Below are 20,704 nucleotides of genomic sequence, written 5' to 3'. Positions count from 1 at the left end.
CCGAAGCCACAGGGCCCGGACGCACCTGTACAGACAGACCAAAGTCTGGGGTAGTACCACCACGAACAGGGACGACGTCAGCAGGTATGGGCATCTCAGGAACAGCAGGCACAGCCAGCACACCATCGGCAGGGACAGCCAGCGCAGCAATGGCAGGGACAGCCAGCGCAGCAACTGCATGGACAGTCAGTACAGAATCGGCAGGTACGGCAGGCAGCACCGAAAACACAGGAGGTGGAGCAGCAGCCAGCAACATCCTGGTACCGGCGGCGGAAGTGTCAGGGGCGAGGCTATAGGGCAGCGGTAAGGCGTGGTCGACGTGCAGCGCGGCAACCACGAGCGGCGGCGCACGCCCCCCTCTCGGTACGGCGAACGGCACTTCACAGCGGCTGTAGGCAAGACTGTTACCACGTGAGGCGAGTACACCAGGTGAGGAGGGACGTCGTCGACCTGGGTCGATATCGTGTCCTAAGTTGGTCCACCCCCCCTCCATGGGTGGCACCGCAGCAGGCCCAGACATAGAACCGCCGCCCCTGGACACTAGGCACGCCCTGCAAATCGAAGGACGCCCATACCTCACCAAGGTCCACCCTCGTGGCAATAGCACCTGCGGAAATGACAATTTGTCGAAAATTGCATTTTTCCTAACATATCAAAAACCTGAGGTCTTTAACAATAGGAAGTAGCTAGCGGCAGCTGGAACGGTCGTAAGCTTCGACGAAGGGAGGGGAGAACGGTAGTTAACTGCTTGTCCGACAGTCGCGCGGCTGGGAGGTAAAACAAATCACTTTTGCTTTTGCCCAGGTGCAAAATACCGCAGAGTGAGGGGTGGCATGAGGAGGGACTATATGTAAAGGACCTCAGGTTTGTATAGTTAGGAAAAATTGCAATTTTGACAAATTGTCATTTGTTCCGATACGTAATACAAACCATCGGTCCTTTAACAATAGGAAGACTCACTTCTTGGTGGGAGGAATCTGAGCCTTTTGATGAACAGACTGGTGTTCGTCCATCCCTGGAATGCCTCCCTGGTCGTAAGAGCGAGGGAGGGATCCAAGCCTCTGTCCGATTGATCGGGGTGTGCACCGCAGGAATCAATGGTCAGACCTCCTGGGTCCGAGTACTAAGAGAGAGGCAAGCGTATCTCTTCGTACCAGCGAAGCAAGAACTTGTTCCTGTTTGCAAGAGGCAGCAACATAAGTATGGGTTGTCTCAAGCTGGCATCCACTTCCTCCCCCTTGTTGGAGGAAAGTGGTGGATATACGCTCCTATCCCATAGTGAAATGGGAAATAGGATGGGCTCTGTTGAGTAGCTCACCTGCATCTTGTCCTTATCCAGCAGGGTGACGACCGTGTCCCCTCTACCACAGGTAGAGGGAAGAAAAAGATGGGAAGAGGAGCCAGTCACACTCTCATTCACTCATCCATTCTTACGGTCCACCAGGACTCGATGCTGTTCAGCCTGTGAGGTCTGGGTTCGCTACACAACGTGTTGAGCAGCCACCACGGGTCCCAAGGAAAAAAGATCCAAGGACCTGTGGGCAATATCCCGAAGGTAGAAGGAAGGGCATGTGGTCTGGTTGGACCAGACCCCTGCCTTCAGTACCTGCGCCACGGAGAAGTTCTTGCGGACAAGGCAGCATCTCCTTCGCATCGAAGGCGGTGAAGTCCATTAGGGAGGGGATTGTGAACGACTCGAACCAATCGTCAGGGACCGAAGGGTTCTGAGTCTTCGCTACGAAGTTCGTACGAAATCGAGCGTCACGGATCCCCATCCCTGGATGCTTGACTTCGCAGGAGAAGTCATGCAGTTCCTCAGAGGAAAAGAAGGGAATAGTCGCATGACCTATCCCTCTTCTCTACTTCGGTGATGTCCAGTACCCATACTGGTCTGTCCGTTTGCCACGAAGTCTCTCGCATCCTCCTATCCCCATGCAGCGAAGTTCTCGGTAGTGGATAGGACACCGACACTCCATGGTGGGTGTCGATGGTATGGGTACTGTGACAAGCTATTAAAACGAAGTAATGATTGCTCTGTAACAACCGAACTAAGTCAACAGCGTAGTTCGTAACTGACTCGGGTTGGGCGCTCTGACAGCTGCCGACTGACTGCGTTCGGTAGGAGGCAAGTTGTCCAAGCATCCGAGTAAGTCACGTGACCTTCACCTTTAAAGGGTTATGCCGAGAGACCAAAATAATAAGTATTTGTTTGTCGCCAATGCCGGACAGCGAGGTGATGATTCTCTTAAGGCATGTGCCCAACAGGCGAAAGTCAATTGCCTTCTAGAGACCGAGGTGCCTGAGGCAAAACATCTCATAGTTGTTGAATCTCAGCTAAGGAGAAACAACACTATGTACCGTTGAAGACAAAGGTAGATATGAATGCAACCTACGTCTTCACAGACGCAATCGAAGAGAAGGATTTCTCAAGATTCATAACCTGTGCTTACAAATGACTGAAAACGCTAACCGCTATTTCATTGCTGTCTGGTGAGAAGTCGTAGTTGCAATGAAAGCGGGGCGTTCTTCAGTAATGAAAACACAGGGGAAAGCCGCCTGAAGAACTGCTTCTCATGGGCTGAACATTTGGAAGTAGAGCTGTCAGGTCGGAGAGTAGGCGATGTCTTATGACACATCTGTTAATTCGGGCGAACAACAATGAACAATTGTACACCTACGAATACGAGATATTTTGAAGACAAACTCAGATGTCTGCAAAATCATTCGCATTATCGCAGTGCGATGCAGCGGGAGACTTGTACAGACTTCTGTTACCGTGCGGTAAACAGAAAGATGAAAGAGTCCAAGAGATATCTCTGTTGAAAATTGCTCGCAATGTCGAAGGCGATGAGGAATCTAGCGTCACAGCAGTAGATGGTCCTTCATTATTGCGAGAATCCCCGTTAATCAGAGGCCTAAGTCCATGATTGTTGGGCAGAGATACGGTTCGGTAGTCAATCAAAGCAGGGGAGAGAGAGACATAACTGAACCGGTGCATCTCTGAGGCCAGCTGATACTGAGTTGCTATCAGGCAGTTCAATACGCAGTAGCTGAGCCTGGCCTCTCGCTGACTCATCATCCTGAGTTGCCAGGTAATCCATTATTCCACGAAGGAAATGCGTGTTCGGCTAGAAACAACCGAGCATAAAAGATATGCTCGAGCATTATATTTAGGGCGAAACGAATTTCGGTAAAATATAAGTTGAAATGGTGTTGTCGTGACAAAACCATAAGTATATAAAATTGAAACTGAAAACTCCTGGGAGGTTGCAGGCAACCCCGAGTTGCAGTTTCAATTAGAATACTTCTCGTCTAAGTCGCAATCCGTAGATTAACTTAGGATATGCGCCTACCCTCGGACAATTCAACTGCTTAGCAGAATCATGTCGCGAGGGTAATATACGTAGTATAATTTGTAGGATTGGAACAAACGATCTCCATCCTAAATTCTTTCCTTCAAGAAAACAAAAATAAGGATTGGATATCGACCACCTTCGATCTCTATCAAGAGAGTGTGAAGGAGAAGTCTTCCTCGAAGGAAAGCTTCAATGATGAACAGAATACTAAGACGATAATTCAAGCCAAACTGGATATTTTCCCGGTCCGTTCGTTCTCTATTGCCAGGTTGGCGTCGCCTACTGTGAGATAGTCTTCTTTCAGCAGCAGTCTTCTTCCCAATGCTAGAAATTCCAGGAACTCGAGCATAGGCGAGGTTCCCGATTATCGTGTAACATATCGGGGATTCTCGTCTCGCTCACTTTGGACCGTGGTCTCGCCTAAGTGTTTGGAGATCGTAAAAAACTCGAACACTCTGAATGCGCTAGGAAATTCTGTAAAATTTCTTAAGCAGTCTGCGAAACCCCCACCGAATTCGTTTCAAACGATATCGGTGGTGGTTGGTCCTCGATTCCCGTAGAAATCGAGAATGGGGCAGGATCCCTCCTCAACGACCGGGGCTTACTTCAGGTAGGACCCGAAGGTCCCCCCGGTAGCGCAGTCCCCAACGTGGGATCCTACAGAGAAATCTCTGTAGGATCCCTCCCCTTTCCCTCGTAGCCGTAAGGAGAGAGGGAATGGGGGAGGAATTGGATACTCGCTCGCCTTCCCAGTGGAACTAGCAGTTGGAGAAGAGTAGGAGCAGCCATCGCCGACTCTGAGAAAACGTATCGTCAGGAGAAAACGTTTTCCCGAGGAGGGTTACGAACTCTCACTGTAGGTAAGGGTCTGCCGCCACTGTGAACGTCGTCTGGGTGGGGCTGATCGACACCTGACAGGAGAGAGCCGATACCGTCCTCCGACTCATTCCAGTCCTCGTCGAGGTCGAAACCTCTCAGGAGGACCGAAGGAGTATTTAAATACGGTGTCCGAAGACACGTAGAAACGCCGCTGTCGCAGTAGAGGAGGTGTAAGTAGCTGATCGACCGGCCCAGAACTGAGAGAGCCTTCTTGCCCGGAGACGAGAGACTCTGGTTCAAGACAGAATCGGCAAGCTCCGATCGCGGCAGACCCCACCGTCGGTTTGGGTTCCCTCTCGGGCCCCAAAACGACTCGAGCAGAGCAGTCGGGGCTCTGTGGTGGGAGCGACAATCCTTCCCCGAGGTCGTTGCGCTGACGAATCAGCGCCATAACCTCGACAAAGTTCCTCTGGATCTCGGAAGTCATAGCATCTTGCAGAGTAGGACCTAAGCCCCTCGAACAAGAGCATTCCGAGAACCTCCCCCTTAAGGAGGAGGAACTGCGATAGACCCCTCTCGGATTCCTCCTGCCACTTGCGCGTACGTCCTGGTCGGTCCGAAGATCGTACCTGGTACTTACGGCGTCGTGACGGGATTGTGGGGGCGGGGTATGCCCCTCACGATCACCCCGCTGTGCCTCGCTCTTCCTGGTGCAAACCGAGGAAGTTGCAGGCACGGGAGAGGAAGAGATGACGCTCCTCTTTCGCTCGCTGGCAGAACCAGCGGGCTTGGAGGGCTGCAGGCGATCGCCACTTTGCAGGCCTAGTCGAGCCGTTTCCCAGGGAAATGGCTGGACCGAGAACAGCGGCCCCGATCTCGTGTGCAGAGGAGCTGCTGCTGGTCCCCCTATCCGCCCGGTCCCTGTGGGAGCGGCGGTCAGGTGACCTGCTAGGCTCGCTGTCGCGGTGAGACCGGATGAGCGTCCTCTCGGCTGCGTCGAGCCGCCGGTACCAGCCGCTCGGCTGGTACCAGCTGCTCGGCTGGCACCAGCCGAGGCTGGCACCGATGGCCGCGGGGGACCCCCTCCTCGCCTCAGTGCGTGGCCGGTCGGAGACCGTACGTCAGCTCCGAGCGCCGGCGGTCGCTGCGAGAGCGTCTGCTGGCCTGGCGAGAGTCGTCTGCACGACTCTCACCAGTCTACTGCTCCGTGCTTCGGTCTTGACGGCGAGCGAGCTCGGGCGTCAAGACTTTGGCTGGACGCCACTCGGTACTTCTCGCGAACGAGAGGCCGAGGCGGATCCTGGTTTAGCGGCAGAACCGCTAGAACCAGGCGAGGAAGTGCCAGCCGAAGCTGGTACTCCTCTGGTCCCCGTCTTCTTCTCCTTGGTAGAAGAAGAGACAGGCCCTGTTCCCGAGGGAGCAGGAGGACCAGCAGAAGAGCTCCCCGAATCGCCGGAGCGAGACGGGCCCTTAGAAGGTCCCGAAGGAGCCTTCTTAGGGGGGAAAACCCGGGTTACCAGCTGGTCGCTGCAAGAGCGGCCGCTGGCCTGGCGAGAGTCACCTGAGCGGCTCTCACCAGCCTTCTGCTCCGTGCCGCGTCTTGGCGCGAGCGAACTCTGGCGCCGAAACTTGGCTGCACACGGTCTCCCGAGGGAGAACGTACACTCGGGATCTCTTCGCGAACGGAGAGACCGAGCCGGAACCTGGACGTAGCGGCATCGCCGCTAGCACCAGGTGAGGAAGTACCAGAGCTAACCGATACTCCTCTGGTCCCCACGTCTATCTCTTCCTACGGAAGGGGAGACGGGCCCCGCTCCGAAGGAGCAGGAGGACCAACAGAAGGACCCCCCCCCCGTCCCACCGGGGTGGGACAGGCCCTTATAAGTTCCGAAGGAGACTTCTTAGGGGGGAAGGAAGGCAGCCTTCTTCTTCTTCGGCTTATGGGCCTTAGAAGTCGAAGGGGAAGAGGCAGCAGCAGACGATGAAGACGAAGATGACTTCTTCCTCTTCCTCGTCAGCTCACGCAGGACAGTCGTCAGGTCCTCCATCCAGGCCGGAGCCGGGGCTATTGCCGAAGCAACACGGCCCGACTGCACCTGTCCGGAAGGACCTGGGACTGGGGAAGACACACCGTGGGCAGGACCAGCATGGACAGGCTCAGGAACCAGGAGCGACAGGAACAGCAACCAGCTCAGGAGCGGCAGGAACAGCGGCAGCGGTAGACCCAGAAGGGACAGCCAAGCCAACAGCGGGAATCACATCAGCAGCGGGAATCACATCAGCGGCAGGTACGGCAGGCCCAGCGATCGCCTCGTAGAATCATCGGCAGCCAGCGGGAACCTGGGTACTGGCAGCCGGTCCAGGGGCGAGTGCTGGAAACAGCGGAAGTCTGGGGCAGGCAACACTGAAAAGAAAAAACAGGGCTGGCGGCGGTGGCAACCCCCCCTCGGTACGGTGGCGGCCCTAGTAGCGGCAGACGGCGTCAACGACACAGCATGGGGAGTGTAGACCAGGCGGGGGGGGAGCAGCATAAGCGGCCATGGTAGAGTGGAGACCGCCCCAGACCTCGCTAGACGCTGCAGCAGCCGTGGATGCTAGGCACGCCCTGCCGCTGCGGTGGTCCATACCTGTCCAAGGTCGTCTCCCACGGATGTAGCACCTGCGGTAGCATAGATAGATTAGTAAGAGGGGTTCCCTCACGCACGGGGGGAAGACATGCCCCACCCCGAACGCAAGGAAGAACCCCAAGACCCCAAATACAAAATACAACGAGGAAGCTGAGCGGGGGTCAGGAAGGAAGACGAAGAATCGGATACCAAGGGAGTCGCGGGAGAGCTTTCCGAGGACTTCTGGCAGACCTTCGCTTCCCCCTACCCCCACCAGCAGTGAAAAGTAATATGAAAATGAAACAAAGAATCTGCCCTTGCGATTCACTTCATAGAAAATTAAAGGGGGAAAGATCAATTCCCGGGTAAGAGCGGAAACTTGATCCAAATATATGATGCTATCATAAAATATATATGAAAATGAAACAGAATACGTACTGCACTGCATTTCACTTTCACAGAAAATAAATCGTAAGGATCATTCCCGGGTAGAGCGAAAATTGATCCAAATTAAATTTTATGCCAATAAAAAATAAATGAAAATTGAAAAAAATATCAATTGCGAAATCCACTTTCATGCATTTTTTATCATACCAAATAAAAGGCTCGTGCCCGAGCGCAATCACGCTCTCGGTAACGAACGCCACAGGCAAAAAATATAATGAAAAAAAGTACTTACTTCATTACACACTTTCGCCCAAAACCATACATGACTCGGGGGGCGCGAGCGCGCCCGCCGCCCTCGGCACGACATAATTCAAGTTCAATACTGAAAAGAGAGGAAATCGCCGCATCTACGGCGATAGCTCCATGTTGGTTCATAATTAAGTAATGAAAATGAAACAGTGTACTTACAGTTTCATTTTCAAGTCAAACAAGCCATTAGTAGAAAACACAATATAAACAAAGCATACGACGATGAAGCGAACAGAGAGCGATGACGAACACGTCCTTCACACCCGCGGCCGAAAGCAAAAATGATTTGTTTACCTCCCAGTCGCGCGGCGCGCGACTGTCGGACAAGCAGTTAACTACCGTTCTCCCCTTGTTCGAAGCTTACGACCGTTCCAGCTGCCGCTAGCTACTTCCTATTGTTAAAGGACCGATGGTTTGTATTACGTATCGGAACAAATAACAGTAGTAGTGATTAGTGGGGGGGTGTCCCCTCGCGCAGGGGGGTGAGCCCCACACCGAACGAGCGAAGACCCCGAATACAATTGTACATCGGGCACCGAGCGCCCTCCCCCGCGCTCGACGGATCGGGCGAGGAGAAGAACCCAGATAACCTCCCCCCGAAGGGGAAGGGCCATCTGTGGGAGCTGAGCGGGGGGATTCTCGTTCCCCACCCCCGCACAGCACCCAAGTACCCAACAATAATAATAAGAGCCCGAGAGCAATCGTGCCCTCGGCACCGAATGCAAGGGCATAAGGATCAATTCCCTGACTGAGCAGAACTTGAACCAAAATAAATATTGATGCAATCAATAATAAAAGGAATAACATGAAAAAGAATCTTGCATTACGATTCACTTCACAATGAATAAGGCTCGGAGCGAGCGCATTTGCGCCCTCGGTACCGAGCGCAAGGGTAAAAGGATCCATTCCCGATTATGAACGGAAACCTTGATCCATAATGAATTGATGCAATCAAAATATATATGAAAAATGAAAAAGAATACTGCGGTTGCGATTTCACTTCATACAAAATAAAAAGGGGAAGGATCAATTCCCGGGAAATAGCGGAAACATTGATCCAAGTAAATAATGCAATCTCAATAAAATATGAAAATGAAAAGAACTGCCAATTGCGATTTCACTTCATTCAAATAAAAAGGGGAAGGATCAATTTCCGGGTAAGAGCGGAAACTGATCCAAAATGAGTATTGCTACAATCAAAAATAAATATATGAAATGAAAAAGAATACTGTACATGCGATTCCACTTCCTACAGATAAGTTTTCGTGCCGAGCGATTCGCTCGGCAACGAGCATACAGGTCAAAAAAAAAAATATAAATGAAAAGGGCACTTACTTACGATTTTCATCTACACATTTCCAACCAAAATATAAGCTCGGAGCGCGAGTGCTCTCCCGCCCTCGGCACGAGCATACACAATACGAGGATCATTTCTGGGAAAATTGAATTCCCGCACTACGCCCTTCAGTCCCGGCACTCGGTAATCGGAGGGCGTGGAGAAACCAAGATCCTTTAATTCACAATTGAATTCAATGGAAATAATATGAAAATGATTGTACTTACAATTCAGTTTCACTAGATAAATAGAAAAAGAAAAACACAACCATGCGAAAGCAACGACGATGAAGCGGGCAGAGAGCGATGATACACGTCTACACGCCAGCAGGCCGAAAGCAAAAGTGTTTGTTTACCTCCCAGTCGCGCGCGCGCCTGTCGGACAAGCAGTTAACTACCAAACCCCTTGTTCGAAAGCTTAACGACCTATCCAGCTGCCGCTAGTACCTTCCTATTGTAAAATGACCGAAGGTTTGTATGCCGTGTCGGAACAAACATTGTTTCTCCTGATACTGCATAGTAGTTTGAGTATAGATCCAGGTCTCCTTTCTACCTACCTCGTCCAACATGCTCACCCTATTGCCATGCTACTCGGAATACCTCTAGCCTTAGCCGCTAGAATCATATTGGTGGATTGTCCATGATTTTTTTTTTTGCTCAGGGACATCCACGTTATGTACATATAATGTACTTCAGTGTTTCTACCCTTATTTTTTTATGCTAGGGTAGAAACACAATGAGTTTGTATATTTTGTTAAATATTCTTAATTAAAGTGAATCATTCTATATTGTTTTTGCCATTACAACTATTAGTATTACTATGTCTAATATAATTTGGTAAGTACTTTATATTGATTGCTTTCTTTACCATGCCATTGTTAGGATAAGTTAGCTTTAAGGTTAAAGTTACTTTTGTTTGTATACTGTAATGTTCCTGATTCACTTATATTAATATATCTCTTTTTTACTATTGGGTTTCATTTGTCCTTATTCCCATCTTGTTCTGTTTCTCTGGTACTATTTCATAGGCCGACACGAGCCTGAGCCCAGAAAAGGGATTTTGACGTAGGAAAAAATCTATTTCTGGGTGATTGGCTCGTGTCGCCCTATGAAACCCACCCTGTTTTCTTTTGCCACCCTACAGGACAAGATTGTTCATAGATTAAGGATGACCGCTAGGGGCGCTGCTGTCCGTGGCGTCGGTAGTAGTAGTAGTAGCGGCCGCATCACCCTTTAGTATCAGCGCTCTCTGGTGGGGATTTTATGTTGGAAGGTCTAAATGGTGAATGACTCGTGGTAGTGATCCCACTCGCCTATATTCCCATACCGACACTTCTTTTATAGAGTGAGCGAGTCAGTTTTACTGACATTTTCTTAATTTTGTTTTTCTCTGGTAATTTTAGATTGATTTTACCTAGAAATAATGATATTAAGGATATTTCATAGGGCGACACGAGCCAATCACCCAGAAATAGATTTTGTAGTATATATACATATTACAGCAATTTTATCATTACTGCATTACTATGACAACTAGAATTCATGGAAACAGGTTGTAAATGGATCAGCGTATGTGTGATGCTCCACTAGACTTGCAACGATGAGTCATTTTTCCTCGTGTCGTCTGCTTGTAAGTATACATCCAAAATATTTGTAATTTTTCGGGGTTAATTTGGTTGCAAAAAAGGGATAATAGACATGAATTGAATAAACATTTTGAAGTAAAGTTAAACTAAATAATGAGTAAAGTAAACAATTAAGGGAATAAAGCTTTGCACCTCATAATCAGTGTTGTTGTCTGCTGCTCATAGCTGTGTTTGCGGAGTGAATACTTAGGAACCAGGCACAGCAACGTGGTTCAAGTGCAATGTGGAGTGAATTAAGACCACAATGTGTATAATTACAATCAAATAAGCACTGTGGAGTTTCATTTGTGATGGTAGTGAGGATAAAACCACTGATTACAAGGTAAAAATGAATTCAGTTCAAACCATGACCCTGGGAATAAAATGTTTCATACTTTCACTAATATAGGCAACAAAATGTTGTTTTATTGTGCTGATTACAACTGCAATCTTGAGTAAGATCAATAAACATTACATAGGTATATACGCTAACATTAATCAAATGAGTGCTGGGAAGGCTGGGAAGGCTGGGAAAGATGGTGGATTGTCTGTGGTTAGAACGGCCAGCCACACGATTGCCACCATATTGGATTTCAAAACTGCCTTGAAATGACAATTTGTCGAAAATTGCATTTTTCCTAACTATACAAACCTGAGGTCCTTTAACAATAGGAAGGTAACTAGCGGCAGCTGGGACGGTCGTAAGCTTCGAACAAGGGGAGAACGGTAGTTAACTGCTTGTCCGATCGTGCGCGCGCCGCGCGCCCGGGCGGTGAAGAATCACTTTTGCTTTAGGCCCATGCAAAAAGTTGCAGAGTGAGGGGTGGTATGAGGTGGGACTATATGTAAAGGACCTCAGGTTTGTATAGTTAGGAAAAATGCAATTTTCGACAAATTGTCATTTGTTCCGATACGTAAATAAACCCTCGGTCCTTTAACAATAGGAAGACTCACTTCTTGGTGGGTGGAATCTGAGTCTTTTTGGTGAACAGACTGGTGTTCGTCCAACCTTGGAATGCCTCCCTGGTCGTAAGAGCAAGGGAGGGATCCAAACCTCTGTCCGATTGATCGGGGTGTGCACCGCAGGATCAATGGTCAGACCTCTGAGCCAAGTACTAAGAGAGAGGCAAGCGTATCTCTTCGTACCAGCATTGCAAGAACTTGTTCCTGTACAGGAGCCAACATAAAGTTATGGGTTTGTCTCAAGTAGGCATCCACTCCTTCCCCCTTGTTGGAGGGAGTGGAGGATATTTGCTTCTATCCCTAACTAAAGGGATAGATTGGGGCTCGGTTGAGTAGCTTACCTGCATCGGATTCCTTCCAGCATGGTGACGACCGTGACCCTCTGCCCACAGGTAGAGAGAGAGAAAGATGGAGAAGAGAAGCCAGTCGCACTCTCATTCAACCATTCATTCCTACAGTCACACCAGAATCGATGCTGTTCTGCCTGCTCGGGTGCTGGGTAAGCTTACACAACGTGTTGAGCAGCCACCACAGGTCCCAAGGAAAAAAGTATCACCAAGGACTTGTGGGCAATATCCCGAAGGTAGAAGGACGTGAAGGTAGTTCTGGTTGGCCCAGACACCTGCCTTCAGGACCTGCGCCACGGAGAAGTTCTTGCGGAACGCCAAAGAGGGTCCAATACCTCTGACTTCGTGGGCTCTCGGTCGGAGCGTACGGATGTCGTCACTACCATCAGCCTCAGTACGCTCTCCTGATCACCTCACGCAGCAGAAAGAAAGCGTGTTCTTGGATACTTCTTTCTTGGTAACCCCAGTGCTAACGAAGAGGCGTCGACACTCAGGCCTGAGGTGTCGAGTTTTCTTCAGATAGCGCCGTAGCGCCCTCACAGGACAAAGCAGCATCTCATCCGTATCGTTGTCGGTGAAATCCATTAGGGAGGGGATTGTGAAAGACTCGAACCTGTCGTCAGGGATCGATGGATCTGAGTCTTGGCTACGAAATTCGGGACGAAATAGAGCGTCACAGATCCCCAGCCCCTGGAATGTTTTACATTGAAGGACAGACCATGAAGTTCCCCTACTCTCTTCGCCGATGCCAGGGCCAGCAAGAAGAGGGTCTTGAGGGTCAGATCCCTGTCTGACGACTCTCGGAGTGGCTCGAATGGTCTTCGAGTCAAACTCCTAAGGACGAGAGTCACATCCCACTCAGGGGGCCTGAGCTCCTGGGTGGGCAAGACCTTTCGAAGCTCCTCATTAGCAAGGAGATCTCGAACGAGTTCGAGATGTCCAGTCCCCTCAGTTTTAGGACGAGTGCCAGTGCAGCTCTATATCCTTTAACTGTGGGTACTGAGAGGAGCTTCTCTCGGCGAAGAAATACGAGGAAATCCGCTACCTGCTGAAGAGTGGGCTCTGAGAGGAGATAGACCCCGTCTACGACACCAACCACAGAAGACGGCCCACTTCCCCTGGTACACAGCTGCAGAGGACTGTCTGACGTGTCCAGCCATCTCTGTTGCTGCGCTGCGAGAAAAGCCTCTCGTTCGCAAGAGATGGTGGATAACAGCCAGCCGTGAAGTTGTAGGGACTGGACTGCTCGGGTGGTACCGCTCTAACGTGTGGCTGGGCTAGAAGGTTGTGCCAGTGGGGCATCTCTCTCGGTTCTTTGCTGCAAGAAGAGCCAGCAGGTCCGGATACCAAACGGCTTGAGGTCGTTTGGGAGCCACCAGGGATCATCCTGAGATTGGGAGTGACCAGCGCTCGGCTGATCACGTTCCGAATCAGACAAAAGGGAGGAAAGGCGTAGACGAAGAGGTTGTCCCAGGGGTGTTGAAGAGCGTCCTCTGCAGCTGCCCATGGGTCCGGCACGGCTGAGCAAAAAACTTGAAGTTTTTTTTGTTGTGCCGGGTGGCGAACAGGTCTATGACCGGACGCCCCCACAGGTTGAAGAGCCTTTCCGCCACTTCTGGGTGTAGGGACCACTCGGTCCCTATTACCTGATCCCGACGGCTGAGCTTGTCCGCTACTACATTCCTCTTGCCTGGAATGTTAGCGTGCTGACAGCTCTATCGAGTGAGCCGTGGCCCACTCGTGCACCTGCACAGTCAACTGGTGTAGCGGGAGAGACACTAGGCCCCCCTGCTTGTTGAGTATGCCACTACTGTGGTGTTGTCGCACATCAACACCACCGAGTGTCCCATCAAGCGGTCTTGGAACTCTTGGAGAGCGTAAAACGCCGCCTTGAGTTCCAGGACATTGATGTGAAGGTGCTTGTCGTGATGGTCCCACACACCTGCAGCCAGCAACTCCTCCAGGTGTGCGCCCCATCCCTCGGTCGATGCGTCTGAGAACAGCAGCATCTCCGGGGGGGGAGTGCGTAGGGGCACTCCTCTTAAGAGGTTCCTGTCGTCGAGCCACCAGGCTAGGTCCTGCCTCACCTTCTCCGTGATGGACACGGGGAAGTAAGGTGGATTTCCTTTACTGTGACCAACTCTCCCTTAGTCTCCACTGGAGAGACCGCAGGTGAAGACGTCCGTGAGGTAACTAACTTCTCGAGTGACGACAGGTGGCCGATCACGACTTGCCATTGCTGTGCTGCCTGTTCCTGCGAGACAGGAAAACCGGCCGGCTGCCTCCCTGAATTTGCTGATCCTCAAGTCTGCGGGGCGGACTTGAGCTGCTACCGTATCGATCAGCATACCCAAGGTACTTCATCTTCGCTTGGGTTCGAGATCGGACTTCTCGTAGTTTATCACGATCCCCAGATCGCGACAAAACTTTAGAAGTCGATCCCTGTCCGCAGCAACTGCGAGCGGGAGCTCGCCAGGACCAGCCAATCGTCGAGATACCTCAGAAGACGTATCCCGTGCGAATGGGCCCAAGCAGACACCAGCGTGAACACTCTCGTGAACACCTGTGGGCGGTTGAGAGACCGAAGCAAAGTGCCCTGAATTGGTACACCGTCCCGTCGAAGATGAAGCGGAGGTACTTTCTGGAGGACTGATGGATGGGTATTTGAAAATACGCATCCTTCAGGTCCACTGAAAGCATGAAGTCGTTCTCCCTGATGGAGTCCAGCACGGAACGTGCCGTCTCCATCTTGAACCGAGTCTGGCGAACAAATCGGTTCAGGGGAGAGAGATCTATCACCGGGCGCCAGCCCCCCGATGCCTTTTTCACTAAGAAAAGGCGGCTGTAAAAGCCCGGTGACCGATCCACTACGACTTCCTACAGGGGGGCTCGGTTTTGGTTCAGGCATGGTTCTTGATCTCCTGCCGAAAGAGCGTCGTCCTTTGAGGATCCCAGAACATATGTCTGCAGATGGACCGGGTTGGAGGTGAGGGGTGCCGAGATTCGAAGGGTAGTAGATATCCCTCCCGAAGGACGTCTACTATCCAGGTCTCGGCACCGTAGCGCTGCCAAGTGCCAATGGCTCGCCAGGCACCCCCCCACTTCCGGCAGCTGGTGAGGGGGAACGCCGTCCCTAGCGTTTCCCACCTCGCTTCGACTTCTTCCCAGCACCTCCTCGGGGAAAGGAGGGCTGGGAGGAGGGCTGGTTACGGCCTCCTTTACCAGAAGTTGAAGCAGGAAGAGTCTTTCCTCGGGGCTTCGATGGAGCAGCCGTCTTAGCAGCCGAGGAAGCGCTAGCTAAACTCTTAGGCTTAGCCGCAGTTGTACGAGGTTGCCCAGAAACCTTCGTAACTGCCTGGTGAACCAGACGGTCACTGTCATCAGTGCGCCGTCTTTCCACCGCAGCGTCCACCATCTCTCCGGGAAAGAGAGCGGAGGAACTCTTCATTGGTCCGTTACGGAGTCCATTTACCGCCTATCACGCCCGGCCCCCTTGGCTACTCGTGTAAGGACAGCGTCCCTACGACGGAGAACCAAGTTGGCCCACAGGTTTGCCGTCTGATGGGCGAGGTAGGAGATGGCCCTACCTCCAGACTGGCACAGTCTCCTGAAGTCGGGTCGTCTTCGAGGGCAGCGCCCCCGGCGTCGGCCGCGACCTGGATACTGTGAGGGACCACAGATCCAACCAAGAGACTGCCTGGAAAGCCGCCATAGCGGTTAGCTTCCAGGCCCAGTGCCTCCTGCTGCGAGAACCACAGGTTCTCCGACAGGTGAGCTGCTGCAGGGACACACCTGGAGTTAGCCTAGCTAGCTCCGGGTTAACCTGTTTGGGCGGTATTGGATCCACTGATGGCACGTAGAACTTCCGCTGTCGCTGCAGAGGAGGAGGAAGTAGCTTGGAAGACCGTCCTGACTTAAGTGAGTCCTCTCGTCCTGAGACGAAATTCTCCACCTGGTCAAGGACTGAGTCTGCAAGCTCAGATCGCGGCAGTCCCACCGTCAATTTGGGTTCCCTCTTCGGGCCCCAAAATGACTCGAGCCGGGACGTGGGCTCAGATGGTGGTAGCGGCGATCCTTCCCCCAGGTCGTTGTGCTGACGAATCAGCGCAATAAACCTGGGCAAAGTTCCTCTGGATCTCAGGAGTCACAGCGTCCTGAGGAGTAGGACCGTCCAGTCCCTCCAACAGGAGCAGCTCTCGAGACCCTCCTCCTTCAGAAGGAGGACAGCAACAGACCCCTGACGGTCGCCTCCAACCACTTGCGCGTACGACCTGGCTGGTCCTAAGACCCATGCCTGGTTCGTGCGGCGTCGTGGCGGGATCGTGAGCGGCGCACCTCTCACGATCACTCCTAGGTACCTCGCTCTTCCCGGTGTAGCCCGAGGAAGTTGAAGGTATAGGAGAGACAGACCTGACGCTCCCCCCCCGTTCGCTGGCAGGACCAGCGTACGTGGAGGGCTGTAGCCGATCACCAACCCGCGGTGGGGATCGAACTGCAGGCCTGGTCGTGCCGCTCACCTGTGGCGAGCGGCTCGACTGAGCACGTCGACCCCGATCTCGTGCGTCAGACGAGCTGCTGCTGGCCACCGTCTCCGTCCGGTCCCTGTGGGAGCGGCGGTCAGGTGATCTGCAGAGCTCGCTTTCGCGGTGAGACCGGTGAGCGTCCTCACGGCACGTCAAACCGCTGGTACCAGCCGAAGCTGGTGCCGTTGGTCTAGGGGACCTCTTCCCAGCCTCAACCCGTGGTCGGTCACGAGACCGTCACGTCAACCCGATGGTACCGGCTGGTCGCTACGAGAGCGGCCGCTGGCCTGGCGAGCGTCACTTGCGCGACTCTCGACAGTCTTCTGCTCCGTGCCTCTGTCATGACGGTGAGCAAGCTCAGGCGTCTTGACTTTGGCTGCACGGTCGCCCGAAGGAGACCGTACACTCGGACCTTCGCGAACGAGGAAGTCGAGCCGGTACCTGGCTTAGCAGCAGTGCTACTAAGACCAGGCGCGGATGTACCAGCAGTAGCCAGCACATCCTTGGTCCCCGTCTTCTTCTTCTTCTCAGAAGAGGAGACGGGCCCCGTTCCCGAGGGAACAGGAGGACCAGCAGAAGCACCCCCCGTCACGCCAGAGCGAGACGGGCCCTTCGAAGGTCCCGCAGGAGCCTTCTTAGGGGGGGAGGAGGCAGCCTTCTTCTTCTTCGGCTTGGAAGCCTTAGAAGTCGAAGGGGAAGAGGCGGCAACAGACGACGAAGAAGACGATGAAGACGACGACGACATCTTCCTCTTCTTCTTCCTCTTCTTCTTCGTCAGCTCTCTCAGGACGGACGTCAGGTCTTCCATCCACGGAAAAGTCGGGCCAATTGCCGAAGCAACACGCCCCCGACTGATCCTGTCCGGAAAGACCTGAGACCGGTGCCACACTCCATGACGAGACTGACGTGGGCAGGGGCAGGCACGGCAGGAGCGGCAGGAACATCAACAGCAGGACCAGCACCATCAGGACCAGCACAGCAGGACCAGCACCAGCAGGACCAGCAGCAGCAGGACCAGCACCAATAGGACCAGCACCAGCAGGACCAGCACCAGCAGCAACATCAACATGAGAGTCCCGCACCGCGCGCTTCTTAGGAGCGGCGCGAGGGGGCTGGGCAGCAACACTCGCTGCAGGTACGGCAGGTACGGCAGCATAGTCCGGCGTCACAGACCTCTCCATCTCAGCCAAACTCATCTGGGACTGGGGCGGTAGATCCAGTGGCGAACTTTGGAGGCAGCGAAAGTCGGGAGGGCAGCACATAAAACCCACGGTGGCGGGCACGCCCCTCTTAGGTACGGCAGGCGATCGGCATTTTGAGAATTGATGCCGTTGGAGTCACCGACGCAATGTGTTGCGTATACCCAAATGAGGAAGGGGCGGCGTACGCTGGTGTTGACACAGTATTGGTCGTTGTTGTAACCACACCATGAGTTACAACTGCCGACCCCGCTAGCCGTTGAATCAAGCCCTGGATACTGGGGGCGCCCTGCAGTCCCAACGACGCCCACACCTGTCCAAGGTCGTCACTCACAGAAGGCACACCTGAGGGAGGAACAGTCGGGTCAGTTAGAGGGGCACCCTCGCGCTTGGGGGAGGACGAACCCCACCCAGAGCGGACGGAAGACCCGAATACATTGAACATCGGGTATCGGGCACCCTCCTCCACACTCGACGGATCGAGTGAGGAGAAGGACTCCGAAACCCCCCCCGCAGGGGAAGGCGCAAATCGTGGGGGCTGAGCTGGACGGCAGGGAAGGATGACGAGGTATCCGTAACCAAAGGAGTCGCTGGAGAGCTTTCCGACGACTCCTTGGTCGACCTACGCCTCTTCCTACCCTCGTACAGCACCCACTGCGCCTCGGACCAATTTACACAGACATTACATGGTTCGGTTCGGGAGCATTCTCGCCCCCGACACCGAAAACATAACTCATGAGGATCAATATCTGGGTAAGAGCGGAATCCGCCGCATTTACGCCCCTCCAGCCCGGGACACACTCTACGGGCAGCTGGTGGGCGCGGCGAAAGCTCTTCTTGATCCATGATTAATTAATTCACTTCACTCAATGAAAAATGAAAAAAGAGTACTTACAATTTCATTCAAGACCACAAACAAACCAGTCAGAAGAAATTGTAAACATCCAAAGCACACGACGAAATAGCGGGCAGAGCGATGACGAACACGTCCTGTCACACCACGGCCGAAAGCAAAAGTGATTCTTCACCGCCCGGGCGCGCGGCGCGCGCACGATCGGACAAGCAGTTAACTACCGTTCTCCCCTTGTTCGAAGCTTACGACCGTCCCAGCTGCCGCTAGTTACCTTCCTATTGTTAAAGGACCGAGGGTTTGTATTACGTATCGGAACAAAACATATTTTACGAAGGGCTCACATGCTTATTTTAGTTCGTATGGGGCTTTCATATATCACATTATGTTGACGAAACTTCAATCTTTTGAATGGTATGCTTGAAGTTGTAATTGTATTCTTGTTTCACCAATTAAATATCGAGTGAATAAGGCCTGGCCAGCGTGATGACGATGGATCGTCTGCGGTTGTTTACCCTATGTGCCTACTACTCGGACAATGCAACTGATAACAGAAGCATGTCGGCAGAGAAATATATGTAGTATATTTGTAGGTTCCTGTAAATCGCAATCCAGCCTAATTCTTTGTTCGAGGGACAAGAATAAGGACTGGAAGCAGACCTCCTCCATTCTCTAATGAAGAGAGCGAAGATGAAGTTTTCCCGAAGGAAGACTTCTACGGTGATAACAGGATACCAAAGATGACTAGTTCAAGCCAAACTGGTTGTTCCCAAAACAGTAGCACTGGCGAGGCATTCAAACCTCTCGGTGCTATCCATCCTGAACAGATTGACGTAGGTATATTCAATAAAATCCTAAGATTCAACCATTAAAGATGTAATTGTATTCCTGTTTCAGCAATTAAATATTGAGTGAATAAGGCTGAGCGACGCAATGACGATGGGTCGACTGCGGTGTTTCCCCCTAGAGTCTCAAGCTGTTGCTCCCACCACCGATGACTCGTGACTGGCGCCCATCTCCGATGTCAGGACATGTTAAAGTACTTTTTCGAAGGGTAGATCCACACGCAGTAAAAACTGGATCAGCTAGTCCAATCAGTTTTTCCCCCTAGTATAGCTACCTAGTTATTCACTCGCTCCAAACTACCTATAGGCATACCTAATCATTTGCTTATGACATGAGCTTCAGAAATGCTCAAAACACGTAAGGAAATTTGGTATTTCTACAGAAGCAGTCCATACGGACTGCAAGGAACGTAACCGCGTATACGAAATCCACTAGGGATTGGGGCGTCCAATGTATTTCGCCGTGTTTAGTACTGGCCCCTGGGGGATTAATTACAGTCGTCTGAATACTAAATATTACTTAGCTAAAATTCTTGTTCAGTAGGTAAAACTGCATAGAAAATCCGCAACTGCCATAGTCTAGGCCGCCGCGGATAGTATAAAGTACCCTAGATCTACCGGAAATTCATAGCCCTAGGTATTCCCAACACTGTAATGCGATTACTAGGCTAGATACCTAGGCTAAATAAAAAATGTACAAGCTTATGATTTACTTTTCCTCATTATAAGGCTAAGTTGTCAAATAGCTAGTAGGTAGTAGCCTACCTGTCCTTGTAGCTTCTTGAATATTGTGGGCCAGAAATGGGGTGGTACTCCAGACGTCTCTAGCTGAACTTTATGCTGCTCAACAAATGACTTCGATAATCCATTAAGCTCGGTCATGGTTCAAGTAACCACTGGTACTTCTAACGCAATGCGTAAGACAATCGTAAACTCTGTCAATAATAACCCTAACAATGTCAGAAAACTGACACTCTACAGTGGGTTACAGTTCCTATGACACCGTGTTTTGAACAAAACAAAACGTGGGTTGCGGGGAGACATCAGCTGTTACTCTACAGCTGATTCTAGGGTCCGTTTCCTATAGCTATCATGTACTTCAACAACATATTACACGTAAATTTTCTAATTTCTGGAATAATTTACTGAAATTTGTGTACTTTTATGTTATTTTAGTATAATAAAATTTCAAATAAACGGATAAAGTAGGATAATGAAGTATGAACTAATAAGGTATCTTCCCATCTTTTTCATATTTTTACTGTACTAAACGCCTTCAAATGTAACCTTATGTTTGATAATAAAAAAAACTGTTTAGGTTATTGGGAGTCAGCTTTTATAGAGTCATAGTAAACAACACGACACGTTAAAGTTAAGATTGCAGTTAAATAAATGTATATTTCCATGTTATTTTTACTACAATCATGCTTGCGAAATCAGTCCTACTAATACTGTTTGCGAAATAGACAAATAAGGACAATTTTTGCAATTTCTGTAAAATCAATCTTAGGGTGTGTCCCAATGTATAGGCGTAATAGAA

General features: G+C 51.4%; 1 protein-coding gene across 1 annotated transcript in view; it reads right to left on the bottom strand.

Annotated features, from left to right (window-relative positions):
- Window positions 1-20,227, bottom strand: part of LOC135205405 (tubulin--tyrosine ligase-like protein 12) — a gene marked incomplete in the record, with an annotated part of 315,120 nt that extends 294,893 nt beyond the window's left edge. Inside the window, 1 exon segment of the mRNA XM_064235914.1 lies at window positions 19,930-20,227. Within this exon segment, the coding sequence (XP_064091984.1) occupies window positions 19,930-20,046 (117 nt within the window).
- Between the last annotated feature and the right edge of the window lie 477 nt (window positions 20,228-20,704).

This window comes from Macrobrachium nipponense, chromosome 11, assembly GCF_015104395.2.
Source record: "Macrobrachium nipponense isolate FS-2020 chromosome 11, ASM1510439v2, whole genome shotgun sequence".
In the NCBI taxonomy this organism is placed as follows: domain Eukaryota; kingdom Metazoa; phylum Arthropoda; class Malacostraca; order Decapoda; family Palaemonidae; genus Macrobrachium; species Macrobrachium nipponense.
Note: the sequence above shows the minus strand (reverse complement) of the source record. Positions and strands in the feature narration are given on the sequence as shown.